We start from the raw sequence: 26,921 nt of genomic DNA on the forward strand, positions 1-26,921 counted from the left end.
AATGTGTGTGACGTAGAAACCCCTGGCTATGGTAAGCAGAAAGACCCGTTAATAGCCTAGGCCTACATCTCCATAGAATTTCGTGAAAAAGTGTTATTTCCATAATTCCATCAATAGGCATAATGTTAAACTGTCATGGATTATAGATTCATTGCCCACACTTTGAACTATTCCAATCATTCCATTCCTTTGTTTACTTATTTATTTATTTATTTATTTATTTATTTATTTATTTATTTATTTATTTATTTATTTATTTATTTATTTTTGATCTTCCAGCTAAAATAACATGAATTGGGGAATTCACATCATTAGAATATTGTAATAAAATCATACATTTCGTAAGATAAAAAGAAAGATATTTAGGTCACATCAAATAATTTGAAATTTGGTACTTTCTACATAACATGTCAATGTTCAATACTTGGTCAGGACTCTCTTTTTCTTAATCACTGCCATGAGGCGTTTAACATTGAAGTCAATGGCAAAGGCATTGCATGGGAGTTATGGAAGCCCAGATATCCTTGATGCTTTGCTGTCAGCTGTTCTTGTTTGTTGATCTGGTGACGCACACTTCAATAGGGCCTATCCCGTAGATTTCCACGCCACGTTTTGGTGCTTTGGTGGTATGGACATTGTAACACACAACAAATAAAACCCCATTGTGACCCTTACTCTGTACTTGCTTAGGCCTATTTGTAGACACAGGATCAGGGCTGCTGACAGCTTTCACTGGGCACCGGGGATAATCTAAAAGCCCCCCCTCCCACCCAGTAGGTACAGGTACAATGTAATGAGGATCCAGTTCTGGGGCCCCTCTCTCCCTGGACCCAGGACAGCTGCTGAACCCCTTTGTCCCCCTCTGTCGGCTTCCCTGCCTAAGATGTGGGAAAAGGTTATTCTGCACTCGGCTGAAGATCCAGGGGAAATAAATATACGTTTTTAAGATCTGACTATTAGCTCAGAGCACACATATCACAAATTAACATGCATTAACTTATAGGCTAAGTCATGTTTGCTAAAGGGGTAATATGATATCTATCAGTTCTTTCACCACAGCCTCTTTATAGAAGTTCTGTGCATTCATGCTCAATTCAGACGGTCCTTTGCAATTTATCCCACAAGGGGGCAGCAGCTATTACTATTTGGGAGGTAGGCCCTATCTTTCATATAATATGTGTGTAGCAAAGGGGAGTAGAGTTGTCCCACCCAGACTGGAGCCTTGACCTTCTGGAGTACCAAAACTGGGAGTCTCACCGCTGCACCAAATAACCTGGCTTGTTGGCTTAACAGTAAGAGCGCACCCACAACCCATAGTGATGGCCACTCCATCACACTGCCTTCCACTTTGGGAAGCTGACCCGTATGCTTCACACTCTTCTAGTGCATTCCAATATGCTGACTCCCATCCTCCACTTGTGCGTGTGGCCTCGAGTTTTGCTGACGCCCTGCCTCTGTGGTAAGAACAGTAAAGTTTTCCCGCTGTCAGCCTAGCCACAACAATTTTTGGCTGTTTTTCAGCCCAATTGCAAATGAGGAAATGACCTTAGAATTGTGCTTTTGCAAGATACTGAATGAATTTTCTGTCTTCAGTGACGTCATCATGAGGTCACAAGCAGGCAAGTGAGCAAGGGAGGACAAAAGTCTGCATATTGGAATCCACCCTTGGTGTCCCTGGCGTATCACCATACTTCTCCCATTTCAGGATACCCCACCATCCCATGCTGGGATACCTTGTACTAGGATTATCCATCCTGGGTGTGTGGGGGTGCCTCCAATGATCTCATAGCTAGTCATCCCACTTCTGACACCATTTGTAGCGAAGTGGAGTAGAGTTGCCCTACCGGACACTTGAACCCAGACCTTCTGGGATACCAAATTGAGGCTCTGAACGCTAGCTACATCAAGTAGCCTGACTCGTCAGCATGACAGTCAGAGCGTATCCACAACCCTAGTGATGACCCCTGTATCATAACGTGGATCCATACGTAGATGTTTTTGTTTTGTTTGTTTTCATACATGACAGAGAGTCAAAGACTAGTGAATAATTCACATATCATAGCATGAATTCACATATCAGCATATGACTGGGTGAGAGATATCACTAAGTTACATTAATGTTTTATCATCCATGTTTTTTTTCTTTAAAAAGATATCAAGGCATCATCATGAACATTTCTAAATGCATCAAATTTGATCTTCCTAAAATCTTAAATCCTAATATAAACATACAGTAACTTATGAGGAGGGAAGAAAAAAAAAGAAACCAGGGAGTAGAATACATAAATTAAAATTAATACATGTGAGGAAACACATTTTGATGATGCAAATAAGAACAAGGAAATAAACAATACATTCTAAACTCTTGCACATTGTTTGAGAATGTCACCACAAATGGTGATGACAAATAACCTTTTTTAGAGCCAATAATCAGGCAAGTAGGCCACAAACCAGACAAACAATAGACGTTTACAGAAACATGCAGTTGACTTCATGTTTTGCAGATGGCAGGCTCCGCCGTACCGCATGGAGTGTATAAAGAGAGAGCAAGCAACTCTTTCAGAGACCCTATATCGACCTATTCTGGGTTAACATTCTGCGAAACGGACGGAAAATTCCACACATATTGACTTTCATTGGTTAGTGGCGATCGCTTTTTGATGAGATACCGATATGCCATAAACAAACTAGCAAGAAACCTCTGCTGCAGAGCATATATGTTATATTGGGCGTCAAGCATGAGAATATAAAACTTTGAACCTCTGAGTCTCCTCATGCAGGATAGGACCTTCACTTGTCTGTCACTCATCAAGAATGAGCTTGGAACCTTGAGAGCAGCAACAACAATGTCTTCCGTTAAAAACAAAAATAATTTAACTGAATTGAACAAATGAATGAACGAATGAATGAATGAATGAATGAATGAATGAATGAATGAATGAATGAATGAATGAATGAACGAACGAACGAATGAATGAATGAATGAATGAATGAACGAACGAATGAACGAATGAAAGAATGAATGACTAATTAGGCTAAGTCTTAGGGCCTAACTCTTTTTGGGTGGTCTTACATGCATATCTATGTGGAGCGGCTAGATAAGGGATATATTATAATAGGCCTATTCTTACCACGTCTTAAATATACATAATATTAATATATACATACATATATATACATACATATTACACACATAGTCCTACATACATACAGTACATGTACATATAAACACACAATGTACAATACAACTACTAGAACTATTAAACCAGACTACTTCAGAAATCAAAAACAAAGTTGTCCCACGGGACAGCTACAGTACCATAAAACAGGCATTCAATGAACCTCCAACCCAAAACAACAACACGACACTCCCTCCCTTCTCCTTCCTCTGTCACTACGTGCTGCCTGGAGACAAGTGCTCTGATTGGCGGAGGCTGGCCGGCCAGACTGGCGTGAAGTCAGGTGGAAGGAGATGTGTAAATGGCCACCAGCTGCGAAAGGAAAGGCACCGGTGGTCGCATGCTGGACTTGGACTGGCAGACATCAGACAGGGGGAGGAGCAGACGGGATGGGCAGGGGGGGTGCGTGCGTGCGTGCGTGCGTGCGTGCGTGCGTGCGTGCGTGCGTGTGTGTGTGTGTGTGTGTGTGTGTGTGTGTGTGTGTGTGTGTGTGTGTGTGTGTGTGTGTGTTTGTGTTTGTGTGCGACTTCATGTGTGTTTGTGTCTTCATATATGTGTGTGTGTGTGTGTGTGTGTGTGCATGTGGATGGATGGATGCTTGTGTGTGTGCATGTGGATGGATGGATGGATGCTTGTGTGTGTGTGTGTGTGTGTGTGTGTGTGTGTGTGTGTGTGTGTGTGTGTGTGTGTGTGTGTGTGTGTGTGTGTGTGTGTGTGTGTGTGTGTGTGTGTTTGTGCGTGTGTGTGTGTGTGTCTGTGTGTCTGTGTGTCTGTGTGTGTGTCCGTGCGTGTCTGTGCGTGTGTCTGTGCCTGCCTGCATGTTCCATTACATTAGAATGTCCAGACAGGACCATGATGCCTCAGTCTGGTGGCAATCACAACACCAGCCAAAAAAAATAACATGACAGGTCTGCAAGTAGGTGACACGCCAAGGTGCAGATCTGATAGGCTGAGGGGACTATGGTGGCTGTGATTGGTTAATGGATGGCAGGGTGGGTGGGGAGTGGATGGATGCTTCCTTTGGCTGTTGCCAGGTGTTGTCACTTAATGATTCATCAGAGGCCTATTAAGACAGGCCAGCCCAGTCATCACAGACACTTTGTTATCAATTATTCAGGGTCAGGGGCGGTGGGAAGGGTTTGGGGGGTTGGAGGGCGAATAGACAGTGAAGGTCAGACAAACATACCAGATGATGACCCCCACCACCACCTGCAGAGGGATTTGGGGGGAAATCATGGCAACAAGCAGATGCTCAGATGTGCTTTTTGTTTTGGTTTTTGAGAAATCGTTTCAGACACATACACACCCACCCCCTATGCAGAACAATTTCATCTTTTTTCCCCTTTCTGCAATGATGTGGTTCCCTGTGTGTGTGTGCGCTGTTCCTGTTTCCTTTATTTCACAGTTAAGTTTGTATCATCAACAGATAAGGCTGGCCCATTATGTACTGTATGGTGCATGCCCATTGCATCTAGAAAGTAAGTACTGGCATTTTTCACAGTATTTCATGTTAACACTTCCAGAAATGTATTTTCTTTCTTTGCTTTTTGCCTTTTCCTTTCAAGGGGTGTTCTGTATTCTTTGAAGGACCATCTTGATAGAACAACAAAAGTAATGTTATCTGACTCTTCAGGTGGCTGAGCAGAATAGTCAAATGTTATTTTAATAAGCTGTCAGAGCTCCGATACATGTGTGGCAATATGGAGATAAAAATAGAGAAAACAAGGGCAACCAGCAAAAAAGCGCACAGTGTTCACAGTGAAAAACACATGCATAACAAGCCCAAAATCAGACAGACTGACAGACAGAAACGCAGACAGAATGTCTGACACACACACACACACACGCACGCACGCACGCACGCCCACACACACACACACACACACACACACACACACACACACACACACACACACACACACACACACACACACACACACAAAACACACAAAACACACAAAACACACACACGCCAAACACAACAAAAACAACAACAACAGCAAGCAACAACTGGACCACAAAGGAACTACTGCATGTCATTTTTTTGGAGCTGGAGATTTGACAGGGCATGCATACTTCATATAACAAACATCCACCGATTCTGCATACCACATATTCTCCTTGGTTAACAAGGCAGAGAAGAGAACTTTTTTCATTACTATTTTTTTTAGAGACCATGAGCATATGATTTATTCAGTGCGAGATCCTGTCGGGTCTTGTTGTCATGACTAGAGGGGGGCAAATTCCATTTTTTATGCATGGCAGGACAGTCCTGAAGGACTGACTGCTGCTGATTGACAAGTGATGGAAGTAGGTTGCCCTTCACATCATACACAGCAGTCTGTCACCATGCGCATCTTTCTTTCTTTCATTCTCTCTGAAAAAACATGAGCCGAATCAAAGACTTTCTCCAAGCTCTAAGCTGGCACTGGTAGCATTAATATTAATGCAAGGCTTCAAGCAGAAATGAGATAAAAATAGGAAGATTTTTTAATTACATTGTTTTGTGGATGCCCTGATGAAATCAAGGGCTCTGAGCCTCCCAATAGACAGTACGTTCTTTAATATAGCACTTCCAAATGTATTGCATTCATCCCTTTCCTCAGTTCATCTAGCCTAGCATTTATTTTTTCTGTAGTGCTTATACTAGGTAATACAACTATTATTATTACTACTACTACTACTCCTACTACTACTTTGTGTGTGTGTGTGTGTGTGTGTGTGTGTGTGTGTGTGTGTGTGTGTGTGTGTGTGTGTGTGTTTGATAACTATACAGAATACTTGCCAATGAGTGTAGCCCTGCAATGCTTGTGGCCTACTGGCCTACTTTCATGTGGTCACAACCTGACCCTTGGTTGATCTGATGGTCTAGTGCAGGGGTGGGGAACTTTTTTCATTCCAATGGCCACTTCATGTTCATCCAAGGGCCGTAAAAGTCCTCCAAGGGCCATATTATTAACTCAAACCAGCACCTGCACTTTAGGCCTATATTGAAGGCAGTCACCTTTAAAACAGATCCCACCTTCTCTAGTTCCCCTCAATATAACTTAATTGTATTGGAAATGTATTTCCTAAGATTCTTTACAAAATACGTCATATTTCATGTGAAGCTGCTTACTTGACTTACTTGACATAACATTAAAATTATATCGGGGGCCAGATACAACGGCCTCAAGGGCCGCAAACGGTCCTCGAGACATAGGTTCCCCACCCCTGGTCTAGTGCAAAGCCCATCCACCAACACAGGCTGACAGCCAACACACCCTTTGTCTGACACCCACCCACGCACATGCAGGATGGTTGATGTGAGCTCCTATCTTACCACAGCCATATAGAGAAGTTAGTATATTTGTATTTCTCAGTTATTGTTGCCACAGTGAGGAAAAAGTCCCAGTAATTTCATTTTAAATGTCAGTGCTGATGACTGTATTTTTTTTCCAAGCAATGATGCCAGAGGAAGTTCATGTAACCATTTGTGGGAATGAGTTAACCTCAAGCTAGGGCACGCATGCATGTGTTGCAACAGTAGAAACCATAAGATGATTCATATAGAAGTGGAAGGTGAAAGGAAGGACAGAAGCACTCCACCCCCTCTTTTCGAATGAGTACGGACTCTGCTTTCAATTTGAAGGGGGGCTGATGACTGTGGCAATTGCTGCAGAGACATCGTCTGATAGGGATGATGAAAATATGAAAGCCTGTTTTCCCTAATTCATTACGAGGGGTGAGAGACTGTAGTAGTAACTTGTCTGAGGAACGTGTACAACAAAGTCTTCAACTCAAAGATGGCCATTGAACTTTAGATTATGGATCAAACTGGTGCGTTCTTGTTACGAACTGCAATGCAGAATGATGAACAGCATGCATGTTCTTGAGGAAACATTAAGGTGTATGGATATAAATAGTATCAACATAGTCCAACACTGAGAGAAATCTACTCTGGACCAGCCTTTTTCTTGATAAAAAGATTTTCTTTTCTTAAAAGATTACTAATATGTACAATACATCTTGGTGAGTCAGTTTGAGGTGGGGTGTTGATGTTCACAAACTGTATACTGGAAACAAAACTTTGTGAGAAAGCAGCACATTTTCTGTGAATTTATTTCTGCTGTGTCACTTTTCACCTCTCAATACACATATAGACTCCAAAGCAGTTCTCTCTCTCTCACACACACACAGACACACACACACACACACACACACACACACACACACACACACACACACACACACACACACACACAGACACACACACACACAATACAAAGACCAGAGTCTCTCCACCAGCACCATATGACATCAACATGGGCATTGGAGACAAAAATGAAGCTGGCTAAAAAATGCCAATTATGGGTATGGAAGGGTAATTTTTAAGGTGTTTTACAACATAGGCTTTATTTAACAAAGACTTTATTATACAAAGACATTAACTTTCTATAATACTATATACAGTAACATTTACTTTAATTGCTGGTGCAATTTAAAAAGGTTGACAGACACCCCCCCCCCCTTCTTTGTTGCGGCCTTAACCAGTGGTTCAATTTATGTTGTTAACAAAAAATAAAATGCTTATTCTTAAAGCAGTGCATAATACAACAACATTAATACTGTAATGAACAAAGAATAAGACAAAATATAAAAATAAAAACAATCGCCCATAGCAAAACCAAACATAGCATACCAAATCATACCATACCATATCAAGTACTCATAATAAATGCTCATGTGTTATGTACCATAACCCAAAAATTGTCCAAAATGATGTCCATTATTCTCCTCCATTATGATGTCTATTATTTATGCATTGAGTGTGCATTTTTTTTAGGCTGCAGTGCATACTGTATATATTGCAGAATACTCTTCACATACCGGTAATTCCTTTGTTGTTCTTCACGTCATGTCATAGTGCACAATATTGACGGTGCTGCGTGGAGTGCAAGCATTCATCCTCACATCCGTCCTGAGGACAATGCTCTAGATTTTCAACACTGGGTAAACAAAGGAGTTAACACACCAGGCGCGATGTGAGAAAGCATGTCTTTGGCCTCGGGGCATCAACAGCCACGTTATAGCACACAAGAGAGACCCCAAGTCCACATTTCTGTGAAAGCCACTCAACATGGTCATTGTTAGTCAGAGCCTGTCTAGAGCAAATATATTAGGGTCGCGCGTGAACACCATTTCCTTTGGCAAGATTGAAACATCCGTGCGATTAAAAGACAGCACACATGCACATCCATCAATCTCAGAAGTGTACAGTACAGTGTGCATATGGCAGCAATCCATGCGGTTTAGGCACTCAACACCTTGATCCAGCAAAGCTCTTACAGAGCTATCAGCACAGCAAGAAACAAAAACATTATTCATATTTTATAACGCTTATGTGAGCCCCTAAATTCGCAGCATTACAACACCAGCTCTATATTATTGCCTGCTGGTCAGCCAGCTGAGCTGAAAGCCCTCTCCACACCGGCATTAGCGAGTGGGGCCAGCAGCGTGCAGGGCTTACTGTCAACAACGTTATTATGGCCAATGACGGCAATGGCCGCCAGTCCGTCGGAGGAGTTGTTATTGTTGACGCGCTGGATCTGCTGGCTGCAGCTGTCGGAGGAGCGCTGGCGGAAGACGGTGCGGTCCCTCAGGCCCGCCAGGCCCCGGCCGATCTCCTTGCGGACGTTGTCGCTGGACAGCACGTAGAGGATGGGGTTGACGGCGCTGTTGACGGTGGACAGGCCCAGCGAGATGGTGTAGGGCGTGTAGACGCGGTTCTCGAAGTGGCAGGTCTCCTGGGCGCCGGCGATGACGGGGAAGTGGTAGGTGACGGCGCGCAGCAGCAGGATGATGTGGTACGGCCCGAAGCAGACCAGGAAGAGCAGCACCACGGCCAGCGCCAGGTAGCGCACCTTCTTCTTCTGGCCGCGCCGCAGCCCTGTGCTGGCCTGCACGTTGGCCAGGATGGCGTGGTTGGTGCCCGCCAGCACGGCCAGGGGGGCCGCGAAGCCCACGCAGAAGCGGGCGTAGTTGAAGCCCGTCACCATGGGCGTGCTCTGGCCCGGCTCGAAGCAGTGGCGCGGCCCAGCCTCACCACCACCAAAGCCGCTGCTGTCAGCATCGCCCTCGCGCATGGTGAAGACGGGTATGTGGCCCAGCGCCACCACCAGCCAGACGGCCAGGCACACGGCGGCCGCCAGCCGCTGCCTGCGCAGGCCCCGGGACTCCACGGCGTACACCACGGCCACGTAGCGGTCCGCCGAGATGCAGCACAGCAGGAAGATGCTGATGTACATGTTGTTGAAGAAGACATAGCCCGTCACCTGGCAGAGAGATAGATAGATAGATAGATAGATAGATAGATAGATAGATAGATAGATAGATAGATAGATAGATAGATAGATAGATAGATAGATAGAAATTCAGTTGTTAATTGTTGTTTAATTTTGATCAAAATTATCCCAATTAATCTCATTTTTTTCCACTGTTGTGCAGCCCTACAATTCTGCATAATAACATAAGGAAGGGGGAGAGGGGGGCATATGATCTCATGCCTCCACAACACGGTCAGCACAATATGGAGACATAAGCAAAAACCTCTGTGGTACATCAGCACGTTTCTAGAGACAGCACAACATACAAGTAATAATATGAATCTATACCTTGCAGGCCAGCGAGCTGAGGGGCCAGCGGTGGCCGCCGTTGACGTAGACGGCCCAGAGTGGCAGCGTCAGCAGGTACGTCAGGTCACACAGAGACAGCGACAGCAGGTAGATGCCCAGCACGTTCTTGCGCCGCACCTGGTGAGGTCAAACCATATGTCAACCACAGATTTCAGACCAGCTGTGCCTGTTTGTAACAGGCTGTAACGGCTGGGCACTGGTTTCCGGGTCTTTTGCCGATCCTTCCCCATCTCTCTCCCCACACTCACTTCCTGTCATAAACACACATAAAAACATACAAACCTGCAGGAAGGTGAGGAAGACGGTGGCCAGGTTGGCTGGCAGGCCCACCACCAGCACAGCGCTGTAGAGGGCCACCAGAGGCAGCCGGTCCTGGGCGTAGGGCGGCTCGCAGGCAGGGGCGGCACTGGCGTTATGACCCAGTGTCATGGCTGTGGTCACCGCCTGCATGTTATGCATGATGCCTGCTGCAGCTACTGTGGTGCTGTGTAGGAGTGGGGGGGGAGAGAGAGAGAGAGAGAGAGAGAGAGAGAGAGAGAGAGAGAGAGAGAGAGAGAGAGAGAGGATAAATTATTAATGACATATCATAATAACAAGTTTAATGTAATCTATTCTTAAAAAAAATAAAAAAAGGACCAAAATGGAATTTTGTAGCCTTGAAGAAATTGGGCAAGCATCATATTTTAGTTTTTATTTTCATATCTTATCTTCATATGAAAAATTACAACATCAATGCAATGCGATTGTGTGTGGATTCCAAGAGTAGACTATCATTTCATTTCATCAACTTTCATTTGTACCACTATGAACACTTCCCTTTTAGAGACCACGCCAGTAATATCACACTACTGATACCACGCCAGGATATACTTTGGAAAATTATTTTGTCAGTTTTCAATGTCAAACACAGATACAAGTAGCACTTTGGTGAAGTGGGGTTTCCTCCAAATGTTTTACAAGAGCGCAAAGGGGAAATCCATCTGACGTTGGGTGGCAAAGAGGTACCTGAGGAACATTTTTCTTTGCTTTTGATTACAGCTCTGCTACTGCTCTTGAATTATTAAATAGGCAACGAAACAATAGCAGAGTCAAACAATACAGCGAAAAGGAGAAGCATGCACTGGCCGTTTCGGGAGAGTAAGCATTAGTGAGTAATATATGGTTCAACTATTAGGCGACAAAGCTTGACCACAAGTGCCAGATGTTTTACGCACGACTGATTCACACATTTCTCCGGATTAAGAAATGGGAAGCTGGCACTAGGGGACATGTCACTGGAAAAGGTTATGCTTTCCCAATTACTTGCCCAATTTGTTCCAAGACAACAAGGCATGGACAACGTGTAGATGGAGCAATAGCCACCCTATGCCAGTTATCAAAATATGCCATCATTCATATCAGAAATTCAGAAGCACACAAGCAGGGACAACTGCTATATCTTCAATTTGTCTGATGTGTCCTCCTTCCAGTGGCTGGCCACGATGACCGGATCAAATACAAAAAAAAGCTTTTCAAAGCTTGTCACCTCTCATTTGGGTCAGTGACGATTAGGCCTACCACTCACTCAAGAAGACCCATTTCACACTAGCGCTTCTACCGCTCCAGGTCATTTAACCAGCATCTTGGGTGTACATTAGGCCTAGCTATCCTATAACAACAGCTGGAAGGGGTAAAACTGAGTTGTTGATTGCTGATCCTGGTCGAATTTTCGATACGCCTGCTACACTTGGCACAAGACCACTTAGCCTGCATCAACATAACATAACATAAACATCTCAGCCAAAGTGTCATGACATCCAATTAAAAAAGTGCCCACGTTTTGAAACCCTCGATACTTGGGCAGTCGTATGGTTGCACTAAAATCGGTAAAAAGAGTTTTAAATTCGGCAAGTCTGTTCCTAACTCAAAAACAAGTTTCACAAACAATCATACAAAACAACTTCAAATCCATTCATTGGACCCACACGCGCTCTAAAATCAAAGAACTTCCATGTGCTACTCATACCAAAAACACGCTACATGAACGAACGTGTTGATACAATTCATTGAACCAACCACACGCTTATAGGCTACCAAGTAATGCTGTCATAAACTGTAATAGGAGCTTTATAACTACTTTAACCATCGCTTCCACAAGTTGTCCAACAGTTGAGAGCAAATAGGCTGTACTCACCAAATACGTGAAACAAATCCTTAGCTACTTTGTGTATTGTGATGGTCTTTCAGTATGTCCATGCTTCACACGAGCTACTACAACTGGTGATGAGTGAAATAAGTGTGGTGATATGATAAAGCACCAAGCGGCACGGCTTGATCACGTGACGAATGCCAAGAGATGCGTTCTGAGCGGAGATGAATGAACTGCGAAGTGTGCACGCCCCTTAAATTTCTCCTACTCCAGTGATTCGGTGAATAATTCATTTGATCTTTGTGGTGTATCGTTGTTTTTATGTCCCAGATCTTATTAGGCCTAGCCTACTATAGAAGTCATATCCGATTGTTTAAAATCAGACCCCAGTTGCGCTCTTCTTTCTGACCTATGCTATGTATATCATTTTCAAAGCAGGATTGCTGAATGCCCACTTGGGGTAACCAGTGACATCAAGTTTTCAGCACTGGCTCGTGGTGCGTGTCATTGCTCAGTTCAAAACCATTCGTACTGCGATTGGGGTCAATCTTCTTAATATGCGTAAGAAGCAAATAAACCAAGGTTTTCGGGAAGCATTATAGGTGAATAGAGGTAGACTGCAAGCTTACAGTCTACAAGTTGGGTCCCAACAGATCACAAAGCAGTCTTCTAACTAAAGAGTTTCCCATAAAGCTCAGCTGACGTGTCTATTGGAATATTTCAGTTGGTTACAATTCATGTCTGCGTAATTATTCATCCAGAAAACAAGCAACATTCTCACTTTCACTCAGGGTAACAAGCATTTGAAATGGCCATGCGAGCCCTTTTGCAATAACATATTTTATTATGTACAGTAAAAAAAGCAGACATATCAGTAGGATAACAAGGACATGACAAGGACAAATTGCGGAGGATTTGATGTGTACAATCTTGAGGAATGACAATCTTGAGCACTTCTGTCCTCATTGCACGTTTAAAAATAAGCCATGCTGATTATGCATGATCGACACATTCAGCCAAATAAACAAAAATAAACAATTAAAAATGGCAAAATAAATATAAAACAAATCATTTGGCTCATTTCCAGCATGGACATGAAGGCTACGTTTGCACACTCCCACTCATATTGGTCACTGGCTTGGCCCCCTCCAATAGGGGACTTTGTTGATGCAGTCTCTTTTCTTTCTGAAATAAACCGTCTAGATGCACGTCTTTCTCGATTACATCTCTTTTCCTGGCCTCAGTTCTTCCATCGGATTTGCTGTGGAAGACAAAAAAAAAGAAAAAAAAGAAAAACATCATCACTCACTTTGTCTTTCTTGTCCATGCATCTGGGAGAGGACAACGCCAGTGTCTGCTCCCTTGTGTTTGCTTCACCTGACTCTAGTTCACTGTTAACACATTCATCATCTTGGCTTAAGAATCAGAGCTTGTAAAGTGCACTGTGAGCAGATCTTCCAAAGAGTTCAAGTGTCTGAATTTTCTTCAGCTTCTTCCATAACCTCATGGCTTGTTCTTTCGTTCATTTGCTCTCTCTCTCTCTCTCTCTCTCTCTCTCTCTCTCTCTCTCTCTCTCTCTCTTCTCTCTCTCTCTCTCTCTCTCTCTCTCTCTCTCTCTCTCTCTCTCTCTCTCTCTCTCTCTCTCTCTCTCTCTCTCTCTCTCCCAGGGTTGTCACCTGTGTGTGTGTGGCACCGGTACCAAAACAACTCTACGTGACAGACAAACCATTAAAAACCGGGACAAACAGGTCAAACCAGAGCAGATGGCAACACTAGTGTGTATGTGGGTGCAGGCGCATGTGTGTGTGTGTGTTTCTCTCTGTGTCTTCCATACTGGGTTGCTGAGGAGCTGTGTGTGTGTGTGTGTGTGTGTGTGTGTGTGTGTGTGTGTGTGTGTGTGTGTGTGTGTGTGTGTGTGTGTGTGTGTGTGTGAGTTGTATTCATCTCTGCGTCTTCCTTACTGTGTTGCCGAGGATCTGCTCGATGAGTCGGTCCTCAGGTGAGCCCCTCTCCACCTTGCCCCTGTACACCACCAGCTGCTGACGATCCTTCAGGTCCTTATAGGTCTGGCAGAGGGAGAGGAGAGGAGAGGAGGGAACAACCACAACCAAGCAGATTTACAATATGAGCATTTGAAGGGTTTCTTACTTTTTGAAGAGTTTCATACGTTTTAGAATTTAAATAGAAAGAAAGAAAAGAAAGGAAATAAATAAATGAATGAATGAAGAAACGAGGGTTTCATACTTTTTACACTCTGGACATGTTGAATTTTAACAAAACAAAATAAAGAAGGAGAAAGAAAGAAAGACAGAAAGACAGAAAGACAGAAAGAAAGAAAGAAAGAAAGAAAGAAAGAAAGAAAGAAAGAAAGAAAATAAAGAAACAAACGAATGCTCCACAGCCTGTGTGGTCACTCACGTTGATGATGACATCGTGACACTTGTACTTCTGTGCCAGGCTGATCTTCAGCTCGGTGTCGTCCACCAGGCAGAGGTACTCCTGAAGCACCTGACACAGAGCCACAGAGGAAGGAGGTCAGCCAACATCAGTCTCATCAAAACACAAGCCTTGGCTCAGAAAACGACTCAACTACTACGTACCCCACAAGAAATGTGAGCGAGGAGGGGGTCAGGCAACACAAGTCTTGGCTTTGAAATTACTCAATTACCTAACCCACTTGAAACGACTCAACTACCCCACTTGACATGTGAGTGAGGTGGTCAGGCAACATCAGTCTCATCAGAACATAAACCTTAAGTTAGCTTTGAAACAACTCAATTGTGTGTGGGAACACTTGCCATATGAGTGTGGAACAGAGGTCAGACAAGGTCTCATTTGCCATCACAGCTTTACGCTATTTGTCTTTTAAGATTTTTTTTGTCTTTTTGACTTTATTTATTATAGCATAGTGAAGATGGTGACGGGAAGCAAGTTGGGAGAGAGAGACGGGGAAGGGCTGGCAAAGGACCCGGGCCGGGAACCGAACCCGGGTCGGCCTAATAGTAGACCACGGCCACGGCAGAGCGACGTTGTTTGTCTTTTATCATCATCTCACATCTTGTTGGCTTTACATAGATTCCCGTACGCAGTCAACTATCGATGAATGGGGGCATGGAACAAAACATAACCCAATAGTGGAGCAAAACATAACCCAATAGCAAACGTAACCCAAAATCGGTCTTGGAAACAAAGAGTTGCAGGATCGATTTGCATGGTACCAGTAGGCAGAAAGTGGATGGGGGAGGAGGTAGCTGTAGCTACCCAGCATGTATCCTCATCCACATCTAAGTAAGCATTCAACCCAATATTGCTCCAGGGACCCTAGTACCCCATTACCTAAAAATAACCAAGTAGTTTTGCCTAACAGTGGTGGCTAAGTGTAATCTAATGTAACGTAACTGTGCCATGCTAAGCAGTGAACTGGGGGCTGTGGCTAAGTTGGGATATGAAGGGAGGAATGTTTAATGGATTGTGAATGGCAATGGCACGGCAAGATAACGTCTGCATTAGATTGGCTTTGCCCCAATTTTCAGATGATAATCACATTGTAATCATACATTTATTACTGTGAATTATACACTTGCTACACTAATACTATTTAATCAGACTGTGAAGACCATGCGAGGTGCCAATTGAGGTTGAAGAAAGCTAAAACCGCTGTCACAAATGTGTTATCCAAGGCTTTGAAAGAGCTTCTCAGTGAGGTCACCTGTGATGGTAGGGAAAAAGCGGCAGGTATTTTACAGTATGTGACCCCACTTGACACCTCAGTACTCAACAAATGAGGTGATTATCTAGTGTTACCCATACTCCTGAAATTGCTAACGTTTGGTCGTGGGACATAATCTGCTTGTATGTCATGAGTCATCGTTCGCCATTTGACCCTCTCCCGTTTTTTGATTGATTGATTTTGGTTGGTTTAGGTTGGAGGGCTGGTTATTTGGGCAACAAAAATAATCTCCTCCCAGAAGGCCCGACCCAGATGTAATGTGGAGCAAAGTGTAGATCGAATGGAGCTTTACGGAGAGCAAGGCCAGGCTGGTGATCATCATCATCATCATCACATGGGCGTTAAAATACCTGCACAGGCGCGTTGTTCTTGTGCAATATGTCCACCACTCTGTGAAAACCAACAGGAGAGCGCTTCTTGGTGTAGCCCAGCCAGTTCTTGGCGTTGAACAAACTGTCCACGTCAAACCAGGACTTGAGCTTGGCCCTGGCACCCAGCGCCGTGAGAATATACTGCTTCTCGGAGATCTGAAAGACATCGGGCGTGCCCCAGTTAACTCCCACGGCTGTTTTCACTTCCTACTTTCAAGCTGATTGCGCATAACGCAACAGCGTGTGTGCACACGCGCACACACACACACACAGACACACATTATAGACCTACAAACAATACGCAGATCTACACATCCAACTGGGCGAGAAAGTGGGGCAAGAGTCCCAATTAACTACAGGGAGAATAAGGAAAAGCGGCAGTCCTATTTAATATTATATGGAGTAATGAGAAGAGACACATATGTGGGGCTATGAATTATACAATAGGCTGTAATGTGCACATTACCTTAAAGGTCTTCCTTATGTTGGCTGGGCTGCTGTACGTGCCCTATAAATAAAGGAGATGAAATTTAGATGCCGGGGGCAGTGGCGAAACAATTGCACACATGGGCCCCAGGTCAAAACACTGATGGCTCCCACCATAGGTCGACCCATGGCCTGCCAAGGTCTAAATAGGGCCCCCATCACCAATACAGGAGGGCCCTGGGGCCCCGGGCAAATGCCCTGGTCGCTCCACCTATAGCTCCACCCCTGGGTGGGGGAATAGAGTACTTATACCCTTGCCACGTACCAGTGAAATGGCACAATCATGTAATGCAGTTATGAACAACAGGCGTGCTCTACTCCCAAGTGGACACATGCTGATGGGGGCCCTGTGCCGTAACGCAGGACATGTTCAAATAAACCTGTACAGTAATGAACGAGTATGTGTTCCTCATAGTTCCACACACACACGCACACACGCACGCATACACGCACGCACACACAATGAGGGACCAGGGACCATGTTGGAAATAAGGGTTTACGCTTTTACATGTAATCCCTTGGATACCCCTTTGTCTTCCTATATCCATAAATAAACCAAACCAAAACACACACTCACTCTCAAACACACACACACACACACACCGCACTGAGCCAGAAAGGTACGAGAGTCCAGGTGTGAGGGCTCCATCTGGTGTTGAATCTGGGTAATGAGCTAGATATGTCAGGTCGTTTTAGATTTGACAGCACTGCCCTACAAAGCCAAAGGCAGCATCTGCATAATCGGTCAAATTGAGTTTAGCCTGGAACTCAGCCTGTCCACATCCGCTGGCTCCCTTTCTTTAAAAAAAAGTATATGAATATGTTTATACTGTAATATGCGATTCTGAAAAGCAGGGGTGTCAAACTCCTTTTGGTTCAGCGGCCACCAGGATCCTGTTTCTCGAAAGCATCATTACTAGCCAGTTAGCAACTTAACTAGGTTTCCAATGGGAATTTGTATTGCAACCAAGTAAGTAAGTTGCTAACTTAGGTATGTTGCTAGGTTATGTTAGGTATCCCTTTATTAACCAATCCCCCAGTATTGTACATCTAATGCAGCAGTTCTCAGAGTATGAGAAGGGGGTGGTGCAACAAATATTCTTAGGTCCAAATGGGGACCCAATTGAGGCAGTCCCCATTTGCAAATAAATAAATAAAATAAAATGAATGGGGTTCCCAGCAGAAATAGTTTGGGAAACTCCTTTACTGTTTGTGTTAAGGGCATTTCTCTGAGTGTCTATGCTCACACAGTTTCTGTACTGAACACCAAACACAGACAGCAACACTGCAGTATGACTTACCTCCGATTCGCCATAGTGGTAAAAACAAGAATAGTATAACGTAGTGATGATGGGCATGTTCAAAATGGAGGCTTTTCTGGGGTACTTCTTAAATATGTCAGCATTTGCTCTTTTGTCATTTTCCTAAAAAAAAAGAGAGAGATGAAGTTGGCAATAATTTAATTGTAATGTGGCAGGTCGAGAAAGGGCAAAACAATATACCGGTAATGGCTTTGGGGCTTAATTAATTCAAGACATATTTTTTAATTATCAGAATTAACGAAGGGGGAATTACAAATATACAGTATAATACAGCTTTGTGAAGTATGGTGGCAACAGAGCATATCTTACCTCTATAATGATCTGTCTCTCTAGGAGCGTGTAGTGGTCTTGTACGTGAGTGGAGTCATCCGGATTAAAGGGAAGACTGGTGGTGAAGGAGGAGCGAAAAACAACAGCAGGAGTCAGTGCACTACTGACATATGCCCAATGTAGGGCGTCAAGTTGGGGCAGTGATGGAGTAACCATCACTAGGGTTGTGGGTGTGTTCTGACTAACATGCCAACGAGCCTGGCTCTGCAGCGGTCAGAGCCCCGGTTTACTACCCCAGAAGGTCTGAGTTCGAGTCCCAGCTGGGCAACTCTACTCCCCTTCGCTACAAATGGTGTCAGAAGTGGGATGGCTACCGTGAGGCCATCGGAAGCATACCCATTGTGTGTGTGCCGCAATTCCATGTGAAGGCCCCGGTGTGAGGGACCCCAGTGATGGATGAAGCATTGATGATGGGGTGCACTGGATGGGAGAAGCATGATGGGCAGTTGCGTGAGGGACACCATGAGTGTGTGAAACGCACGGGTGCGCTTCCCAAAGGGAGTAACCATCACTAGGGTTGTGGGTGTGTTCTGACTAACATGCCAACGAGCCTGGCTCTTTGGTGTAGCGGTCAGAGCCCCGGTTTACTACCCCAGAAGGTCTGGGTTGGAGTCCCAGCTGGGCAACTCTACTTCCCTCCGCTAAAGGGGCATTAAGGTTAGGGAGTTGGCATTGAAAGCGAAAGATTCCAGTTTTGAATCATACTAGTATGATCCATGTGGGTGTTCTCTAATATTGTCATCCGTGGCTAAAATGCCGTAGAGTAGTGTCTCTCAATACTATGGGGGGCGTTGGCAGGCTTATGATGAGCTAAAGGGTGTTTTAGAGGGTGCATATGATGAGCTCAAGGGGGTATTTGTCCAAAAAAGAACTACAGCCCCAGACTAACGTAACTAACATTGCTGAAGGGAGTGTTGCTCATTGCTCAAAGGACTGTTTGTGACCAATAAGCTCACCAAAATAACTTAAGTCAATTGGGATAAAAGCGACTGCATGGGGTCAGGCTTGCTTAGAGAGATGGGTGGAAAAATTCATGAAATTATTTTTAAAAACCATGATAATTGGGGCCTTACTCCCCCAAGAATGCCTATGTACTGTATTTCAATTGCAGTAACAATTTCCTCCACATTGGTTATTAAGGTGCAGAGTCAGTATGGCTTTGCTTGTGAGTGAGGGCAGACAGAGATATTCTCAGTGGCCTTACCTTAAGCAGCTTTTCAGGAAGTCTTTTCTTCTGTTCTCATCTTTAATGTTGAGGTGCTCCTTGTATTGCACAAGCTGTGAACAAACATGGGCAGCAGTTAACATCACACACAATCACATACAAAACACACGGCCACACACACGCACACACACACACACACAAATTGTAAAGCAGTCCATCAATGTGAAATGAAAAGAAAGACATGATCGCACAAAACATACACACACAAGCACACACACAGAAATAGTAAAGCAGTCCATAAATGCGAAATGAAAAGAAAGACATGATTGCCACTTACTGCCATGTCCTCAGTTCTGCCCAAGGACCTACAGAAAGACCAGAAACCAGCAATGAATGAACCTCTGAGTTCATGACAGTGACAGTTCACCATCCAAAAATAAATCTAGACAACATTTGTCAGGTGTTGACCTCCCAACATAAGAGTGTAATCACTTACTTGAAGAGTTCCACCAGCAGTCTCTGCTCCCCCATCTCCTTCAGGTAGTGCACATAGTGTCTGAGAGCGATTTCCCTCTCCGCTAACTCACGGAAGAGGATCTCTGGAACAACAGCAGCAGAATCACAAGTTACACATATGGTACGGTACATACACTTCAAACTGTAGTTATTTAGGGGGGTGCTATGATGCAGCTTGCTAAAGGCACCTGTCCAGGCCTGCTGACAACTTTTGCCAGGCACAGGACAAACTCATCTGAAAGTGCCCCCTATACAATATACAGACAAATCAAACTCAAACAACTCACCTTTATTTAACGACCTTTTCAAATATATTAAGACCTGTGAAAGCAAACGCATTGCATCAACATTAATACTCAATACTGCATCCTGAGGTATTTCTGGTGGCAGGTGTTTGAAGAGTAACGTACAGCGGTGATGGTGTTTCCGTCGTGTGCACTAACAGCCTCGTCCAGCAGTAACAGCTTGTCCTGAAGGGAGCGGAATCTCTCCAGAGAGTACCCCTGCAACCACACAGACACAGGCACATACACGGCCTCATTGTTAGGTATTGAGCCAGGTTCTGTTATTATGTTTGGCCCTATTAAGCTACCCGTAACCCCATGATGCCCTCTGGGTTGATTTCCTGTGTAGTGTTCAGTCTTAAAGAGACACTGTGCAGGAAATGGTAAAAAAAGGTACTGCAACTATGCTGCTTATTGAAATTGGGCTCCCTGTTGCCAAATTTGATCTTTACATGAAAGTTTGCTAAGTATTAAACAAATATTTTCTAGTATGGTCCAAGTACAGTCATTTTTGCAGCTTAAAATGGCTATTTCTGGAAATTCAAAATGGCAGACCATGGAGGAGATCCCCCTTTTCATGTATGAAAAGTGCAATTTTTCCAGTCATAATGAATACTTAGAATTTCATGGTGGTGGTAAATATTCCCGAAAAAGATAACATTAGTGAATGGGTAGCATAAATTCCGGAAATAAACAACTAAAAATCTCACACAGTGACCCTTTAAGGAAGTAAACAACCAACAACCACACTCACACACACAGTCTCCACATTAATAACCTAAATTAAGGTAAATACATATCACTCATCACATCACTTTACTACATGACTTCATCACATACACAGAACCAGGATTGTTGATTGTACAGAGCTATATACAATTTTCATGCTATGACATGGATCTGATCACATGAATGGAACAATGGAAAAGGTGCTACATGGCTACATGAAATGCTATGATAAATCACGAGATGCATATGAGCACAAGAGGATAACTCCCCAACAACAGTACCAGTGTCGATGTGCAGGTCCAATCTGGAACTTCTTCTGCTCATTTCAACTTTTGCACACCTTATCTGGGAGGTGCGTTGGATATGACTTATAGGTTTCCGATAAAAAAAAACTAAACATTTTGTACTATTCTATTTTTTTACATTAGTAGTGTGGGGTGGTGTGGTGTGGTGTGTGGTGCAGTGTGGTGCAGTGTGGTGTGGTGCCTCACCTTTCCCCTCTGCATCCTCCGTACAGTCTCCTCAGGGTTCCATTCACTCACATAGTCCTACAAGGGCCATGACCAAAAGGAGAAATGTAATCATTTAAAATGATTATTACAAATACAGTAATAAACATGACACAAATTCTGAACCACATCATTTAGCTCTGTCTCTCAGCAATTGAATACCTTCAGGGCTCACAGTTTAAGAATCACTGATCTAGACCACTGACTTAGTTTTTGGCCATGTGGCTGTGACGCAGATGTAAACAAATCTGTTTCGGCTGGAACAATGGCAACGCAAACGCCTGCCTTACTCGATTTTCGCACTCTGGAACCCATTATCCAAAAAACTCGTTTTGGGCTACCCAGAACGCCGATTTCATATGATTTCATATGGCTAGGCCAGGGGAACGTTGTCATTGGCATAGAAAAACATTCCCGTGTGGCTAGCACCTTAATCTAGACTAATGTTTCCCAACGGGGTCTCTGCATCCCCCCATGTGGGCGTCTTTATTCAAAAAAAGGTTGAGGGTCCTAACGTCACAGCAATGGTAGGGCCCTCAACCTGCTACACAGATGACCCAGTCTCGAGTGCGGCCCTGGTCCTTTGCCGACCCTTCCCCATCTCCCCATTTGCTTCCTGTCTGCCTCTCCTACTGTCCTATCTTCAATTAAGTAAAAAAAGACAAAAACATCTTTCCAAAAAAGGTTGAGGACCACTGATCTAGACCATCTTCTCCAAGCCCATGTGTTGACTTCATTGTTAACCCTTCTGATCTCGGTCTTCTGCACCTACCTTGTATTCTGCTTTGGGCCGGCGGAGCTCAGGAGCATAGACCCTCGCAGATGTATCAGAGACAGCTAAGACACAGAAAAGAGAAGGTCAATGCAGCCTTAATAATAACGTCCCAGTTTAATGGCATCTACGTCAGATAACTCTGAAAGTGCAATTCTGAGGTATTGGGACAGAAGGTGTGGCACTCACATTCAGAGAACGATGAAAATCCTCCCGTCCTGCCCTTTCCTGGAGGAAAATATCAAGAAATTCTTATGTAATAACATGACAATAACAACAATTATTATTGTTATGCTAATATATCAACCATCCAGCAACACCAAGGGAATACTAGCTATGGCAGAGTAAAGAACATCCTCAGTGCATGTGGAGCTGAAGTCATCCTGCACAGCCCACCACTTGGGACTCGAACTTGCGACCTCTCAGTTCTCCCACCAGTTCGGCATGGGAGGCACAGGTACGGCACCACTGAGCTGAAGATCTAGACCAATAGCTCAGTGCCAACTCATCTGCACAAGGCTTTGGTAGGGAGGTTTACTAACGAGTAGTATTAATGGACTGCATACATTCTATCCATTACTGAGGCAACGGTTGGGGGCGGGACATGGGGCAATTTTTGGGCGGAAGTATTCTCGCAGGTCAGTCGCGGATACTTCAAAAACATTGAATGGAGTTCTGTAGAACCACTGCGTTCCCGTGTAGATGTCAGTGGTTACACATGCAGCTGACCCACCCATACCTTTGAACAATGAGCTCAGAGAGTAGGTAGAGCCTTGCTTGGGGAGCGAAGGGGTCGTGTCTATCTTTGGGAAGCTCTCCTTCCGGGTCTCCCCAGTCGACCGGATACTGGAGGCCGTCTCTTTTACGGACCATGATATACCTGGGAAACACACGCATGAAAGGAGCGCTTAATGAAAAATGTAACATTTACTACGGTTTACTTGTCTTGTCTTGTCTTGTGTGATACATGCTGCTCTGTTATTACACTGTGGGATTACGGATGGTGTAACACTCCTAATGGGAGAAAACACTTATTTTCGCAATAGCATTATTATCATCATTATGATTACTATTTACTCATAAGTGAAACTCATAAATTACATCTCATAATCTGCTGGGCTGGTACGAAGAAAAGGAATATAGGCTAGTTGAAATAGTCTGCTGCACTACTTCCAGCCAAAGTGGTACATGGCACATTATACACCAAGCACAAAAGCAGACACCAACACTCTATGGTTCAAAACAAGACAGACAGATAGATGTCTTAGACTCACTTCCAACAGGCTCTCCACTCCAGCTAACTTTCTCTACGTCGTCCTCATCATCATCCTCCTCCACCAGGCCTCTGATGCTGTTCACGGCCTTTTTGGATTCTTTTAACTAGGATAATAGAAACCAGGGTCAGACTCCACTGCACTTCAACATCAGCATGCAGTAAGCTAGAAGGCGTCGACTTCCAATCTGAATCGAGGAAGGGGAAATTTTAGGCTGCAGTGTCTTTTCGATTTTACTGACCTTTGTGAAATCGTCATCATCGTCATCAAACGTGAAAGCGTTGAATTTAGAGCTGTTCCAGTACTCGTCCTCATCTGGTTTGCCTCTATTCATCTGCAAAAAGGTGTGTCAAGCTCACTTCACCAGAGGAACTAACACCAAAACAATGACAGTTGCTTGTATAACATTTAGTTGACACACACAACGTTGGTAGCTTATCATCGTTCACCAACAGCACAAGTCCCATTCCCAAGGTCAATGAATGATAATGTAACCCTCTGATAAACGCATAACATCATTTTGACATGTCCCAGCTGTTAGCTTATTTAGACTTCAGTATGCTAATGTTAGCTACACATGACTTCCTGTACTGATAATCACGCTGAACAAAGCGTTAAGTTGCTAAATTCTCCAAAAGCAGTATGAAAAAAACTGATAGTTTGTAATACAACTTGAGAGACCACTGCAAAAACATAAATGGAAAGGGTAAACTTAAAAAATCTGCAGACAACACGGATACCTTTCGAAATCTTTTACGCTGTCAGTGGACTGCAACGCAACATAGGCGCCAGTGTGTTGCTGGGAAATGTAGTCGAGTATTCATACCAAGGCTGCTATCAGAGATGCCGTGGCTGCAAAACAACTACAATCCCAAAAGTCTTTCAGGCATGACAGCCCTTGAATAAATAAAAGTTCTGATGTCCAAATAAGAGCCTCAAAACAACACCGCAACAAAATATTTTTAAGCATAAAATAACCACACTTTATTGTTTTATATATATATATTATCAATACCACCTTGCAATGGTTGGCACTTCCAAACTTTACAAAATGTCTGGAACATAGAGGAGATATCCCTGAACAATAAAATACTAAAATACTACTAGCCTGCTACTAACAACAATAACAACAACACTTCAAATATGATTATTTTTGTTGTTGCTATTATTATCATCATCATTGGGGACTGGACTGCCCCTATATCCTCCTATGTGTGTGTGTGTGTGTGTGTTAAATACTGTTTATGTTGTGGTTCTCTCTACTCTACATCACATTTACAACTCTTCATCACAATTCTATACCATAGACTTCTGTAAACACTCATTCATGGTCATGTTAATCTCTTGTCTACCTCAACTCACAGAATATGTTTTTCATATCTATGTTATTTGTGTCTTGAAATGTCCATGTTGTCATTATGTGTATTTATTGATCCCCTAGGGATCAATAAAGTTACTTAACTACTCTTACTATTATTATTGTATTTTCTTTTACTTCCGCCAAGGAGGTTATGTTTTTTGTCGTGTTGGTTTGTCTGTCTGTTTATTTGTCTGTCTGTCAGCCGGATACCTAAAAAAGTTATGAACGGCTTTGGATGAAACTTTGTGGAGTTGTTGGAAAGGACAAAAGGAACAACTAATTAAATTTGGGTGGTGATCCGGAACACGAACCGGATCCAGGAATTTTTAAAAGATTCTTCATTGCGGGATAGGACAAATTTTGACATTCCAGGTTCTAACTCAAAACACAAAAACAAAGCAGAAAGACGTGAAAACAATTAGGGTGTAACATAGTCAAATGTTCTATTAAAAAGCTTCCTTAGCTGAGGTCTTCACTCTCTGAGTGCATTTCTTGTTATTATTACTATTAATGAAGTAATTTGTAATGAGAGTGTGAGAGCAACTGACTCAACTGAATAATTACAATATAACAATATACTTCATGAATATGACAGAAAGTGTGGAGTTGGAGAGGAACACGCAAATAAGTTCCCATATGTACATCACGTGCCCGCCCTTAGAAGAGTTAAGTCAGAATCATCTAGTCTGACACTGGTCCACAAATAACCATTAATTTGCACACACAAAAAATAACCAATGTAGTGGGTGTCTGAAAAACAGGAGGCCAGTATCAGAGAGAGTAGGGAGAGAGAGGTTCCATTGGCCCATTGTTTCCGGGTTCTATTATTGCAGGGGGGGTCCCCCTTTAGGCAGACCTAAGGACTGTTCTATTCAATGCTAGGAGTATTATGACACGCCCCTTTAGGCAGAGCGGAACCTGGTCATGTTAGGTGCCCATAGCAACCTATTATGTTGGCATATCTCTATATACTTCTATATAATCTCTGCCAGTACTGTCATCGGCTCTGTCAAAAACCAGTCTGCAAGTGCCAGCCAGTGGACATTTTTGCCCATTGACGGTTTAGTGACCATGACATCACAAAGCCAGTATGCTACTTGGGTCGTGAGGGAAAATTCATATTAGAAACACCAAATCAAATAAGTTTTCAGACCCGATACCCTGTATAGAGTTTACAAACTTTGCTTGTGAGATTTACAAGTGCCCCCAGTCCCACACACTCGGGATCACATGTCTTCTCCCAATTACATTTGTAAACAGCTGTGAGGCGGTTAAAATTGACTAAATGGTCATCACCACCACCAACAGTTAAATTTGCATATTTGGAATTTTAAACATCTATAAGTGTTGTAATTATTAGTTTAATTATAAGTGTTCAAACCACACTTGCAAAAATATGGTGTCCATCTGAATCACAAAGTTTGGAACATCTCAACATACCATTAGGCCTACTGTGGGCAAACAAAGTTGCTCACCATGGGAAAAGTACGTGATGTGGCTTTAATACCTGCACCAGAGATGGGACAAAGTCACTAATTTGCCTTTCCAATCAAGTCAAGTCAAGTCACAAGTTAAGACAAGTCAAGTCAAGTCCAAATCTCTCTCTTTTTTTAAAAACCAATTCCTACAAATCATGTGTTCTATGCACATTCTTAACTACTTTTGGTCATAAATTCATTACATCTCCACACTGCTACGGATGACCCCCCTTTGCCAGTTGCGTTCATAACAAAAAGTAGTAAACTTACTACTGGTATTGGTTAAGGGATAATCATTTAATTTTCTTTTTCTTCATGTAATATTTTTCACATTCACATAAAGAAAATGTAATACATTTAGACTTGACATGCCATTGCAAGCAAAAACTGTGAAGTCCAAGTTAAGTCTAGAGGCAATACCGTACAAGTCCTAGTCTGGTCACAAGTCATTCCAAATATTGCCAAGTCAAATCTAGTCATTAATTTGTGACTGAAGTCTGACTCGAGTACAAGTCACAAGAGTCCACACCTCTGCTACGAACGATCATGTGACATCCGTGATCACACATGATGGATAACGCACATGACAAAAGAAAGAAATAAAGAGGGCCAAG

General features: G+C 43.4%; 2 protein-coding genes across 3 annotated transcripts; both read right to left on the minus strand.

The window, feature by feature from the left end:
• Positions 1-8,372: 8,372 nt before the first annotated feature.
• Positions 8,373-12,751, minus strand: gpr132b (G protein-coupled receptor 132b). Of its 2 annotated transcripts, XM_063223037.1 has the most exons (4): positions 12,027-12,751; positions 10,136-10,337; positions 9,833-9,970; positions 8,373-9,493 (listed from the first exon to the last, which is right to left on the minus strand). In XM_063223037.1, the coding sequence occupies exons 2-4, from the start codon at positions 10,310-10,312 to the stop codon at positions 8,618-8,620; spliced, it is 1,191 nt and encodes a 396-aa protein (XP_063079107.1). In that variant the 5' UTR covers positions 10,313-10,337; positions 12,027-12,751; the 3' UTR covers positions 8,373-8,617. The 2 variants fall into 2 exon arrangements, with proteins under 2 accessions (XP_063079107.1, XP_063079108.1); XM_063223038.1 differs by lacking the exon at positions 12,027-12,751 and having other exon boundaries at positions 10,136-10,348.
• Positions 12,752-12,803: 52 nt separating this feature from the next.
• Positions 12,804-24,282, minus strand: vipas39 (VPS33B interacting protein, apical-basolateral polarity regulator, spe-39 homolog). Its single transcript, XM_063223036.1, has 19 exons — positions 24,210-24,282; positions 23,711-23,803; positions 23,470-23,575; positions 22,935-23,075; positions 22,385-22,423; positions 22,196-22,260; positions 21,406-21,462; positions 20,312-20,404; positions 20,189-20,222; positions 19,882-19,984; positions 19,723-19,750; positions 19,425-19,498; positions 18,200-18,275; positions 17,870-17,992; positions 16,549-16,590; positions 16,062-16,238; positions 14,400-14,489; positions 13,943-14,047; positions 12,804-13,242 (listed from the first exon to the last, which is right to left on the minus strand). Exons 2-19 carry the CDS (start codon positions 23,801-23,803, stop codon positions 13,222-13,224), a joined length of 1,467 nt encoding a protein of 488 aa, XP_063079106.1. The 5' UTR covers positions 24,210-24,282; the 3' UTR covers positions 12,804-13,221.
• Between the last annotated feature and the right edge of the window lie 2,639 nt (positions 24,283-26,921).

Source organism: Engraulis encrasicolus, chromosome 18, assembly GCF_034702125.1.
Source record: "Engraulis encrasicolus isolate BLACKSEA-1 chromosome 18, IST_EnEncr_1.0, whole genome shotgun sequence".
Classification (NCBI taxonomy): Eukaryota; Metazoa; Chordata; class Actinopteri; order Clupeiformes; family Engraulidae; genus Engraulis; species Engraulis encrasicolus.

Excerpts from the sequence above, each read along its gene's own strand:
- gpr132b (XM_063223037.1), bottom strand. The coding sequence starts at position 10,312 with ATGCATAACATGCAGGCGGTGACCACAGCCATGACACTGGGTCATAAC. Across the intron at positions 9,971-10,135 it reads TCTTCCTCACCTTCCTGCAG|GTGCGGCGCAAGAACGTGCT; the intron begins GTTTGTATGTTT and ends TGACCTCACCAG. Across the intron at positions 9,494-9,832 it reads TCAGCTCGCTGGCCTGCAAG|GTGACGGGCTATGTCTTCTT; the intron begins GTATAGATTCAT and ends TCTCTCTGCCAG.
- vipas39 (XM_063223036.1), bottom strand. The coding sequence starts at position 23,803 with ATGAATAGAGGCAAACCAGATGAGGACGAGTACTGGAACAGCTCTAAA. Across the intron at positions 23,076-23,469 it reads GAGTGGAGAGCCTGTTGGAA|GTATATCATGGTCCGTAAAA; the intron begins GTGAGTCTAAGA and ends TGTGTTTCCCAG. Across the intron at positions 21,463-22,195 it reads GGCCCAAAGCAGAATACAAG|GACTATGTGAGTGAATGGAA; the intron begins GTAGGTGCAGAA and ends TGGCCCTTGTAG.